General features: G+C 54.1%; 1 protein-coding gene across 1 annotated transcript; it reads left to right on the forward strand.

Moving 5' to 3' along the window:
• Nucleotides 1-206: 206 nt before the first annotated feature.
• On the forward strand, nucleotides 207-10,453 carry LOC104508570 (1-phosphatidylinositol 4,5-bisphosphate phosphodiesterase beta-2-like; the record flags this gene model as incomplete). The annotated part of the gene is made up of 13 exons (XM_010150241.1): nucleotides 207-308; nucleotides 624-652; nucleotides 1,588-1,637; nucleotides 2,559-2,633; nucleotides 2,860-2,930; nucleotides 4,619-4,759; nucleotides 5,487-5,566; nucleotides 6,120-6,173; nucleotides 7,939-8,014; nucleotides 8,716-8,816; nucleotides 9,488-9,654; nucleotides 9,845-9,991; nucleotides 10,296-10,453. Coding segments are annotated over 13 exons (1,251 nt in total), but the record flags the coding sequence as incomplete, so codon positions are not given.
• Between the last annotated feature and the right edge of the window lie 210 nt (nucleotides 10,454-10,663).

Genomic DNA, 10,663 nt, shown 5'->3' on the forward strand with positions numbered 1-10,663 from the left:
TCCCAGAGCACTGGCGGAGAATGTAATAATTAGGACCAAAATACATGATGTTTTAGGCCAGACTACTGGGCTGTTGGCTTTGTCTTGCGTTTTGTTGGGCATTTCAGCAGGCGTTGGCTTTATAACAAGCCTAATTTCTCATACAAACCAGGAGTTGTATTTTCTGGCTGTCATGATTATAAACCAGTTTCATCCTCCATATGCAGTTTGTTATGGGACCCAGAGATGCAGATGCTGAGCTGGACATGTACAGGGGAGAAACTCGGACCGAGTTACTTCGCACCTCGTATTTTGAGGTGGTGAAGCAGGTAAACGTGTTGTGGGTGGCGAGTTATTCTGCTGCATCTCGGGGAAGGTGGCAGCTCTGGGATCGAGCATCATCTCGGTGCTGCCCTGTGGATTCAGCGCAGGATGGAGCTCTGGAAAGCCAGGTGTTCAGGCCTCTAAATACAAGAGTGATCACCAGAAGCTGTGTGGAGACCAGCTGACACGTGGGCGTGCGAAAGAAAAGCAGTTCAAAGCCTGTGGCTTGCAAAGGGTTTATAAGTAGCGGGGCAGGGGTGAGCAGGGAAACAGGCACATCTGAGTAACAGCCTTCTGCTGCCTCTGCCATCTTTCCGCAGCGTGAGCTCGTGGACCGTGGGGACAGGAGGTACTGAGGAGGCACAGGCTGCATCCTTCCCTCGCGGTCTGTTCCTGCTCCGTTCCAGAGTGCCGCGGGTTATTCTGTGCTGTGTGAATCTCTGTGCTGCTGCATTTTCCGGTTCCTTTAGATAAGAGAGCAGTGAGCTGAGAGTGTCGGCCTGGTTTCTTCTGCCTCGTCTGGCTGAGAAGCTTGGCACAGGCAGGCTGGCCACCCCCAGGTGGCACGATGGCCCTCCCCGCGCCCCAGCAGTCGCTCCCGTGCCGAGTCCCATGATGGAGCAGTGCCGCTAACGAGGACTGGAGTGTTACTTGTGGAGCCAAAGGCATTTTGAAAATCTTTGGTGTTCCCTTTCCCTTCTGGCAACCAAACAAGGCTTTTCTTCTCCCAGAGAGACAACTTGTCAAGCCTTGTCTTCTCATACCCCGAGCACTGCACGCAGCGCGTTTCATGAAGACGCAGTTGTCAGAGCAGGGCGTTGGTGCAGCTGTATCAAAACCTGGCTGTCGCTCGGCTGGATCCGTCTCGAGTAGCGAGAGGACTCTCTCCATCCCTTGCGTCAGGCCTGGCTCTTTGTTTAGATTTGCATGAGAATTTGCTTCTCTCTGGGCCTTGAATCTGGCTCGTACAGACGAGGATTTTAGGGAAACGAGGAGGGTGGGAAGTGAAATGCAGGCTGAATCTGTGTTTCAGCCACTCTGCCAGTGAGTTGTTTTCCGTTTGGTGTTTTTGTAGGCAGATTGGTGAAGCATGTTTCCCTTCTGGTTTGCATGGCTAACGTGGTTGTCCTGCTTTTCATGCAGCAATTCCTGTTTTCCTTTATGGCAACGTGACATCAAGTAATTAGGTAGTGAAGTGGCAGCCCAAGGAGTACAGGTCATCAAAGAGCCAAGACGTGGCATCAGGGTCAGGGCTCTTGGACACAGCCTCTGGTCCTCTCTCAGCGCCTTCATTCAGCCTTACGCCGGCGTCGCTGCGTTCGTCCCCGAGGGAGGTAAATCCACGTGAAGTAAGCAGCACGCAGCAAGCGGGCGACTCGCTTATGGCCAGGCACGAAGTCAGTCGCTGGGAAAATGTGACCCAATTTAGATCCCTAACCAGATCATCCTTTCCCCTCTCTGCTGCAGTTTGCTTCTCCTAAAACGAAGCTGTCGATTCCCCGAGGTGCAGGAGGTTAATGGTGATAAAGGACGTGGCGTATAAAAGGCTGCACGGGCGGTGGCTCCCGTGAGCAGCTTTGGGGGAAGGTGATGGGATACCAGGCCGCTTCCACGCACGGCACGCGTCGGGTTTGCCTGGCGGGCGCAGCTAGGTGAAGGCAGACGCTGCGGTGCAGCGCTCGGCTTGCTGGGGACATGGCGTGAGCAGGGACATCCGCTGCAGAGCCCAGCGACACCAGCCCGCAGAGAAGGAAGGGCTGGGAGGAGCCCGTGTGTGACAAATACAGGAAATGAGTTCAGCATAAACCACAAGTTCTCTATTGTCTTCGCTGCGTATACTTTACACCACTAGAGGTAAGGAAGCTGAACAAATGCCAGCGGGTTTGCAAGATGAACTTCAAACTTGGAGATAAAATCCTAACGCTTTGCCGCTCGTAGTGACGAGCGCAGCTCCATCAGAAGTCGCAGTGGGCGCGGAAGGAAGGTGTGGGCAAGCGGGCACCACCCGCGTCTGCGAGGGAAAACTGCCCACAGGGCGACAGTGAGGCCTGTTAGAAATTCCCTGGCTGTCAGAAGATGGCAGATGTGGGTGCTGGGCGCTTTCCCCCTTCTCGCCCTCCAAACGCTCCTGGACTGTAGAGGTTTCCGAGTTGCCCCTGCGGAGAGCCGGGGTTACGGAATGAGAGGGCAGTCAGATGGTCTGGAGTTACAATCCGGGCCATCCTGGTTTTCCCGAAGATGCCGGTTTGCTACAGGCGTGTCAGAACCGCAGCCGCTGCAGGAACTGGGGAAAACGCAGGGGCAGAAATCTGCAGGGTCTCACGTGGAAGGTGCGTGCGGCTCTGCGTGACGTGGAGCCGACACCTGGGAGGGCCTGAAGCCGGGCTCCTCGGGAGTTTCCGCTGTTACAGTCCAAGCGGAAGAGAAGATTCTGGGGCAGACGTGGAGACATTTGGTCGCAGTGGGATGCAAAGGGATAGCTGCGTGTACGGGGCTGGGTTAAATGGAGCTCTGCAGAAGGCCGGGATCACGGAGCTCGCTTTCTGCGACCCGCAGAGGTTCAGACGTCCGCTTACCAAGCCGCCGCGGCGGGCATCGTCTGTGCTCTGAGCCTGCAGCAAACGGAGGTAGAGGCCTTCAGCTGAACCCCTCCCGCTGAAGTCAGCATGGGGTCTGGTGCGTTAAGGCGTTGCCAACCGCGGTAGCTCAGCCGTGTGTCTGCCTGCAGGCTTGTGCGTAGAGCAGAGCGCAGATCATAGAATCACTAGGTTGGAAAAGCCCTCAGAGATCATCCAGTCCAACCGTATCTGTCCACCACTAAACCATATCTCTCAGCACCTCATCCACCCGTCTCTGAAACACATCCAGGGATGGTGACTCCACCACGTCCCTGGGCAGCCTGTTCCAGTGTGTGATAACCCTTTCGATGAAGAACTTCTTCCTTGCGTCCAATCTGAACGTCCCCTGGCACTGGTTGAGACCATTCCCCCTCGTCCGATCATCTGTCATGAGGGAGAAGAGACCAACACCCACTTCTCCACAACCTCCTTTCAGGGAGTTGTAGGCAGTGATCAGGTCTCCTCTCAGCCTCCTCTTCTCCAGGCTAAACAAGCCCAGTTCCCTCAGCCGCTCCTCATAAGACATATTCTCCAGACCCTTCACCAGTTTTGTGGCCCTTCTCTGGACACGCTCCAGGACCTCAATGTCTTTCTTGTCGTGAGGGGCCCAAAACTGAACACAGCACTCGAGGTGCGGCCTCACCAGTGCCGAGTACAGGGGCAGAATCACATCCCTGGACCTGCTGGCCACGCTGTTTTTGATACAAGCCAAGATGCCGTTGGCCTTCTTGGCCACCTGGGCACACTGCTGGCTCATGTTCAAAATGAGATCCCAGCTCAACTTCAGAGTCTGACCTGCGCCGCTAACAACCCTGGTCATCAATTTTGCCCCTAGATTCTGAAGGAGCAGGTGCTCTGACAGCCTCCTGTTTGCCCTGATAGGGATTTACCCGGCACTTCAGATCAGGAATTGCTGTGTTTTATGCTAGGACGTGGGAATTTGGTCCTTGGGATGTGAGCAGCCACCATCAGCACAACTCCAGGATACCCTGACTGAGTGATGCCTTACGTAGGGATGCAGAAAATCCAAAATAATTCAAAGAGACTCTATAAATACTTTTCCTGTGGTGATGAAATCCAAGTGTGGCTAATTGGATGAGCCGTATCCTTAACAAAATCAACTCTGAGCTGTCGCTGTGGATGCTGTAATTGCTGTGGACAAAACCACTTCTGCCAACGGGCAGCTAGCAGAAAATGTGACTTGGAGGGAGAAAGCCCATCCCGCCAGTAACCAGGGCTAAAGCTGCTAGACCTGGGTCCCAAAGAGCATCTTTCCGGTGGTGGAGGGAGGTTGCAGCAAAGGTGTGTGTGGTGACAGACGGATGGCTGCAGTAGCCTGGGTATGTGCTGCTGGCGGGAGCGGGCCAAGCACTCACCGGCTGCTCTGCGAGTTCAGGCTGACGTTTCGGAGGGGTTTGTTCAAGAGCAGTCTCCAGCTCTGGCGTTCTCAGACCTGAGTGTCCGTGCAGTGATGTTGGTCACAGCGTTCTGTTCCACGGAGGATCCAGGAAATGCACGCTCCAGAATAGAGATGGAAAATAAGGAAGCCAGGGAAAGGAGGATGACATTGAGCAATTTTGTCAACCCTTGAAAGGCTCACTGGGAATTTGGGTCACTGTTTGGTTTGGGTCCTGTTTTTTCCAGGTGTAGTTTGCCTCATTCTCCCTTCATCCCTGTCTGTTTTGTTTCTTGTGCAGTGCCAGAAGCTCCGCGAGGTTTTTAACTTGGATTACCCTCACAGCGACTTCCTGCTAAAGACACTGACTATTGTATCCGGCCCCGACATGGTGGACCTCACTTTCCATAACTTTGTGTCCTACAAGGAGAATGTTGGCAAGGTATCGGGTCTGAGGGCACTGGGAAACACTGAGGGCTTGGGGCGTGAAGCGGGGGAGCAGGGAAGGAGGGGGGAAGACAGGGAACCTGACCCCTGTCTGTGGTACTGGAGAGATTATAAACAAGCAGGTTTATGTTCCAGTAAGGTGTGGTACCTCCGTAGACCTAGAAACTTATGCCCTGCATGGAGAGGGAAGAACTGCAGTGTGTCATTTCTGTCTGTCATGTGCTTTGGGTGGCTAAGCAGCAGCTGAGAAGGCTTGGTGGAAAGGTTTCAGCTGCTGGTGTATCAGTATATAGAGGTGATACAGCCAAGCCCGGAGCTCAGTTGTGGGGATTTGGAGCCCAGCAGTCCCGGGACAGGCCTTTGTACCAGGGGCTGTAGCAGCAGGACAAGGGGCAACAGCTTTAAACTGCAAAAGAGCAGATTCAGAGTGGATGTAAGGAAGAAATATTTTATTGTGGGGGTGGGGAGGCACTGGGACATGTTCCCAGAGAAGCTGTGGATGCCCCATCCCTGGGAGTGTCCAAGGCCAGGCGGGATGAGGCTTGGAGCACCCTGGGCTATGGAAGGTGTCCCTGCCCATGGCAGGGGGGGGGGCTGGGGGGGCTGTGAGGTCCCTTCCCACCCAAACCGGTCTGTTGTTCTATGCCCTTTTCCTGTGTGATGCTGTGCATTTCTTCATGCGGTTCCATAAACCAAACTGCCTCCTGTGTGCTTGTTCCCAGAGCTGGGCTGAGGACATTATGGCCATCGTTCAGAATCCCCTCACATTCAACGCTTCCCGGTACACCTTCCTGGAGAAGATGTAAGTGCTTCCTGACAAACGTTATTCTCTGCAACATCCAGGTACTGCCCTTTCTGCCTGTACTAGAAGGAGAAGGCTCCTTGGCATCCAGGTGCTTTGGCAGCCTCCAGAACAAGCCCGGTGTCAGCTCAGGAGCCCCAGGGCACGGGCTGGCAGCTGGGCCATGTGCTGCGTGACAGCTGGACTGAAACGCAGAGCCTCACGTGAGCCTCCCGGCGCGGTCACAGCGCTCACCCCAACAGGGTGCTGCCTCTAGCTCAGTAATGCCGTTTGTTGGCAGCTGGGATCGCTGAGCAATGCCAAATAGTAGGAGATAGGGATGTATCTTGGGTTTCAGAGGAATCTTCCTGATATCTAAGCTCTTATTTGTCTGCTTCTCCTTCCAGAGAAACAGGTTCTGAGGTTAAGCTGATGGTCTGCAGGACTTTGATTTTCAGTTGACTATTAATTATTTCCCCAATTGCATGTATTTTTTTTTCTTCCTCCTTGATTAACAGGACCTCTGAGATGCTGCTACAAGTGCATTTTCATAATCTCGGGGTTTTTTTCACAGCCTGGTGAAGCTGAAGATGCAGCTTAATGCAGAGGGGAAGATTCCTGTCAGGAAGTGAGTATGGATGTGTGTTCTGGTGTGTTCAGTTGGGCCGAAGGCAGAGCAGCGGCTGCCCGGGGGCTTCAACTGCCTGCTCTGTCTGCACCAAAGAGGCAGGGATTGTTCCCTCTGGGTTCAGGCCATGAAAGGACTCCTGCTGTACCTAGGTTCTTCCCAAGGGCGGGCCTGGGACACAATTTGGGTCTGGAAGAGATCTTCTGTGGCCTCCATCTACAGCAAGATATTGCCTTGAACAGCTGTGGATTTCACTTCCTGGCTCTTGCCGAGAAATAATTAACAAAAGCAAACACCAGCCAGCAGCATCTCATTCTGTCAGGCACCAGTGTATTCATCAAAGGGCTTTTAAACACATAGAGGTCTCAACGAGTAACTCGTGCGACAGGAGGGTACTTCGAATGGGTCTTTAAAGCGCCAGCGAGGTGGCGTTACCGCCGAGGGGAAACAGCTTATTCTTCTGAAATAAGCTCAAGAACAAACCTGGTACAGGCTGTGCCTCTCTTCAGTGCCCTGGTCCCTTTCTTGCAGAGTGGTAAAAATGCTTCACTGTGTAGAGCATCAGACCATTAAATAGCCCGGAGTAAGAGCCAGCTTTATGAAACACAGGCAGTATCTCCGGGTGCAGGTGCGTGTAAGGCTTTTGAAACCCCACGTTGGAATTCTTCTGGAAATTCCACTGAGCATCCGCCTTTCTCTTTAGACATTTCAATCCCTTTTGGATCATCACAGGGGCGCTGCAGGTTTTGCCTTGCAAAGGGCAGCTCGGGAGCCGGCGCACACTGAGTTTGCATAAACTGGCTCAGCTCCCGCGGAACGCTTCCGCCTGCCGACACGCTCGGCACTTTGCACTCCCCTTCTCGGCTGCGAGCACCTGTGTGCCGGGAGCTTAACAGCTGACACCTAAATCCATCCACGGAGAAGACCTCGTTGCTGCTGACAGGGGTATTCTGAAAGTAGGGGAGTTCGGTTGTCGCTGCTGTTCCATGGTGCAGCCAAGGGGCTGCCTGGGGGGAATCCTGCCCTGCAGAGCAGGACCCAGCTTTCCGCATGGGCCTGAGCTCTGTTTCTGCTGCAGCAGGACTTTTGTGCTTCCATCCTCACGCAATCACTGAGGTTGGAAAAGACCTATCGGATCATCCAGTCCAACCATCAACCCAACACTCCCGTGCCCATGTAGCGTACCAGCTTCTTTGCCAGGGTAATGAGTTTGCTTCTCAAATTCCTGGAAAGAAAGCCTTTGGATCCAGAAAATTTTGCCTTTCAAAGCAGCGAATACGCACAATGTTTGTTTGTGTTTCTTTGAACGTTGTCGTGACTACAGGGTTACTACTTGCTGACGCCAGCTGCCGCGTGGGGCGGTGTCCTGTGGGGGAAGTGTCCAGGGGAATTTGTGGCACGAGGTCTCCCCCCTCAGAGGGCACCCCCAGGAGGCTGAGGAAGGATGGTGGAGGGGGATTTGGAGAGGGAGCTGATGTGGTTTAGTGGCAGGGCTCTTGCAGAGTCCGTAGCAGAAATACAGAACTTCGCTGTTAAGGCAGCAGTTGGAGAATCCAGTGCAGGTTTTCATGGCTTGGTAGGTCAGTTCCTCCCTTGGAAGAACATGGTCTGTCCTCTGGTCCGTGTTTACAGTCCTCGTCAGTCTCCCTCGCTGTGCATTTTGAGTGCCTTGTGCTCTGCCAGCAGCTCCCAGCCCCCCGAACCCAGGCTTTCGGGTTTCACTCCCATTCCAGTGCGGTGATTTCTTTTTTCCCTCTCTGGTCAGTATTTTTCAGATGTTTCCTGCAGACAGGAAGAGGGTGGAAGCAGCATTAAGCGCTTGTCATCTTCCAAAGGGCAAGGTAAGGTGTCACTCGGTAGCCAAAAGTCTCGCTAGTTCAAGAATCGTCTTTTTGCCAACCCTGACTGATGCCCTTGGCTATGAAAACACCATCAGCCCAGGTGGTGTTCATTGCTGCGAAACCTTCTCCTTACCACTGCCGCCGCGGCTCAAGGGCGAGTGTGCCAGCACCGACGCTCGCTGTCTGTATTGCGGTGACGCCTGCGACTCCGTCACGCTGCCGTTGCTGCGAAACCTTCTTACCACTGCTGCCACGGCTCAAGGGCGAGTGTGGCAGCACCGACGCTCAATGTCTGTATTGCGGGGACGCCTGCGACTCCGTCACGCTGCGCGGCACGAGCAGCAGCACGTCCCCCTCCGCCTGTCTCGCTGTCTGCTCTCCACAGCAGCGCATCTGACGGTTGATCTTGGTGCTTCTGCCAGCCCGCAGAGCACAGTCCAGGCCTCTGGCAGCTCGTGTCGCTGCGTCGTGCTTGAGCTTCATACAGTCACACGAGAGGCACCAAGGGACAGGTTAAATAACCGTCTGTTCTGCAGCAGGGCATTTCGGGGCTTCTCCGCTCCGCCTGCTCTTTCCTAAACGCCTTCCCAGGTGTTCCAAACATTGCGTTGTCCCAAACAAGTGCTGGGCTGCGGGGGTTACTGGAGAGGTCAAAGCCATCATGGGTTAATGATCCTGGTACGTCTTCATTGCATTCTCAGAACGATGCCATCAACCCAGAGGACTTCCCTGAGACGGTGTATAAAACGTTCCTCATGAATCTGTGTCCACGGCCCGAGATCGATGAGATATTTACCTCGCAGTAAGTTTTCCTCCAGCCACAGCAGAGAACTTGATCACTTGTGGCAAAAGATAGGCAAAAAGGAGGGTCGAGGGGGTTTTACGCTGTGTGGTCTCAAGCCTTAGAAGGGCGGGAACACAGGTCACGACTCTGTGCCAGTGCGCTTGACACTTTGACTCGTGGCCTGAGTAAAAGGGATGAGGCCTCAGTGCTGCCAGGACTCGTAACTGTCACCGTCGGGAGGCTTGATTCCAGGTCAGCACTAGATCCTGCCGACGTGATACTGCTTGTGGCCAGCCCCAGGCAAGGCCACGTGCAGCGTGAGAGCCATAGATCCTCACAAATAGCCGCCATCCTTTTCAAGTAGCTAAATCTGTGACTTCTTAAATGGACTCGATCTCGGGGCAAGCAATTCTGCGTGCTCTGAGATCCGGGGCCCTTCAGAGTTTGCGTCAGAGGCCCATAATATGCTTTGTGTGCCCCTCAGCACAGCCTCTTCACAGTATGGAATGGGTTAGGAGGAAGAAAGGCTGCAGTGGGAAGCATCTTCTATAGGAAGAAGCGGATAGGGTTAGGAATAGAAATCTGTGGCGCCATTGCTAACCCGAGGAGGGACCAACCTCTCTTGTGAAGAGGTTTTCTGGGTAATCCACAGGCCTTACCTCTGCTCCTCTGTGATTCTCTCACCGTAGCCATTTAAAAGCAAAGCCCTACATGACCAAAGAGCACTTGGCAAAGTTTATCAACAAGAAGCAGCGCGACTCTCGCCTCAATGACATCCTTTTCCCACCCGCCAAGCCCGAGCAGGTGCAGAGCCTGATAGAGAAGTATGAGCCCAGTGGGATTAACATCCAGAGAGGTGAGTCCAGTTCAGCCCAAAAGTCTTGCTGTAGAGGCAGTGTGAAAGGAGCAGAGGTTCACGCACCTTCTGCGGCCCTGACTTTCCCAGGGGATCAGTCAGCCCGATTTTCCCAAGTCCCCGTGTTGCAGTGCACTAGTGCCAGAACCGTGGTGTTTGGGTACCGTTAACAGCTCTGTTTTCCCTGCAGGGCAGTTGTCTCCAGAGGGAATGGTCTGGTTTCTCTGTGGCCCTGAGAACAACGTGATAGCACTGGACAAGTTGGTGCTGTACCAGGACATGACCCAGCCGCTCTCACACTACTTCATCAATTCATCCCACAACACCTATTTAACAGGTAGGGACAGTGCCAGAGGCCATCTCGGCTCCAGCACATACGTACCACCCCCGGGATGGACGAGTGATGCCGACCATCAGTCTGGCAGACTTACCTGCCCTGGAGTTCGGGGGGCTGAGGGCTGTAATGCACTCTGAGGGGCTGGGCACTTAAATGCTGTCCAAGAAGTGTCACCCTGTAACTGAAACTGTCCTGGCGCTCTGCCACGGACACCCGCTGGAGGATGGCAGAGCGCTCTGTAGCCGATGCAGAAACCGTCCCGTGTGAGTAGCTGATGTCGAGCCTCTCTCCTGCTCTCCCCCAGCCGGTCAGTTCTCGGGTATCTCGTCTCCCGAAATGTACCGCCAGACGCTGCTGGCTGGCTGCCGCTGCGTGGAGCTGGATTGCTGGAAAGGCCGTCCCCCAGATGAGGAGCCCATCATCACTCACGGGTTCACCATGACAACCGAGATCCTCTTTAAGGTATGGAAGGAGTTTTTAAGGGGTTGGAAGGGACGTTTATGCACGTGCTTCCCCCTGCCTGGTTTAGACTGAGGGATCTGTCAAATGGACGGGCTGAGGGCAGAGCTGTTTGGGAGGAGAAGGTTGATGGCGAGATGACAAGTGAATGGATGTGTAGAAAGAATGGAAGATGAACAGATAGGCAGGAGGAGGTTGGAGCTGGTGTGCGTT

This window comes from Eurypyga helias, unplaced genomic scaffold, assembly GCF_000690775.1.
Source record: "Eurypyga helias isolate BGI_N326 unplaced genomic scaffold, ASM69077v1 scaffold22694, whole genome shotgun sequence".
In the NCBI taxonomy this organism is placed as follows: Eukaryota; Metazoa; Chordata; class Aves; order Eurypygiformes; family Eurypygidae; genus Eurypyga; species Eurypyga helias.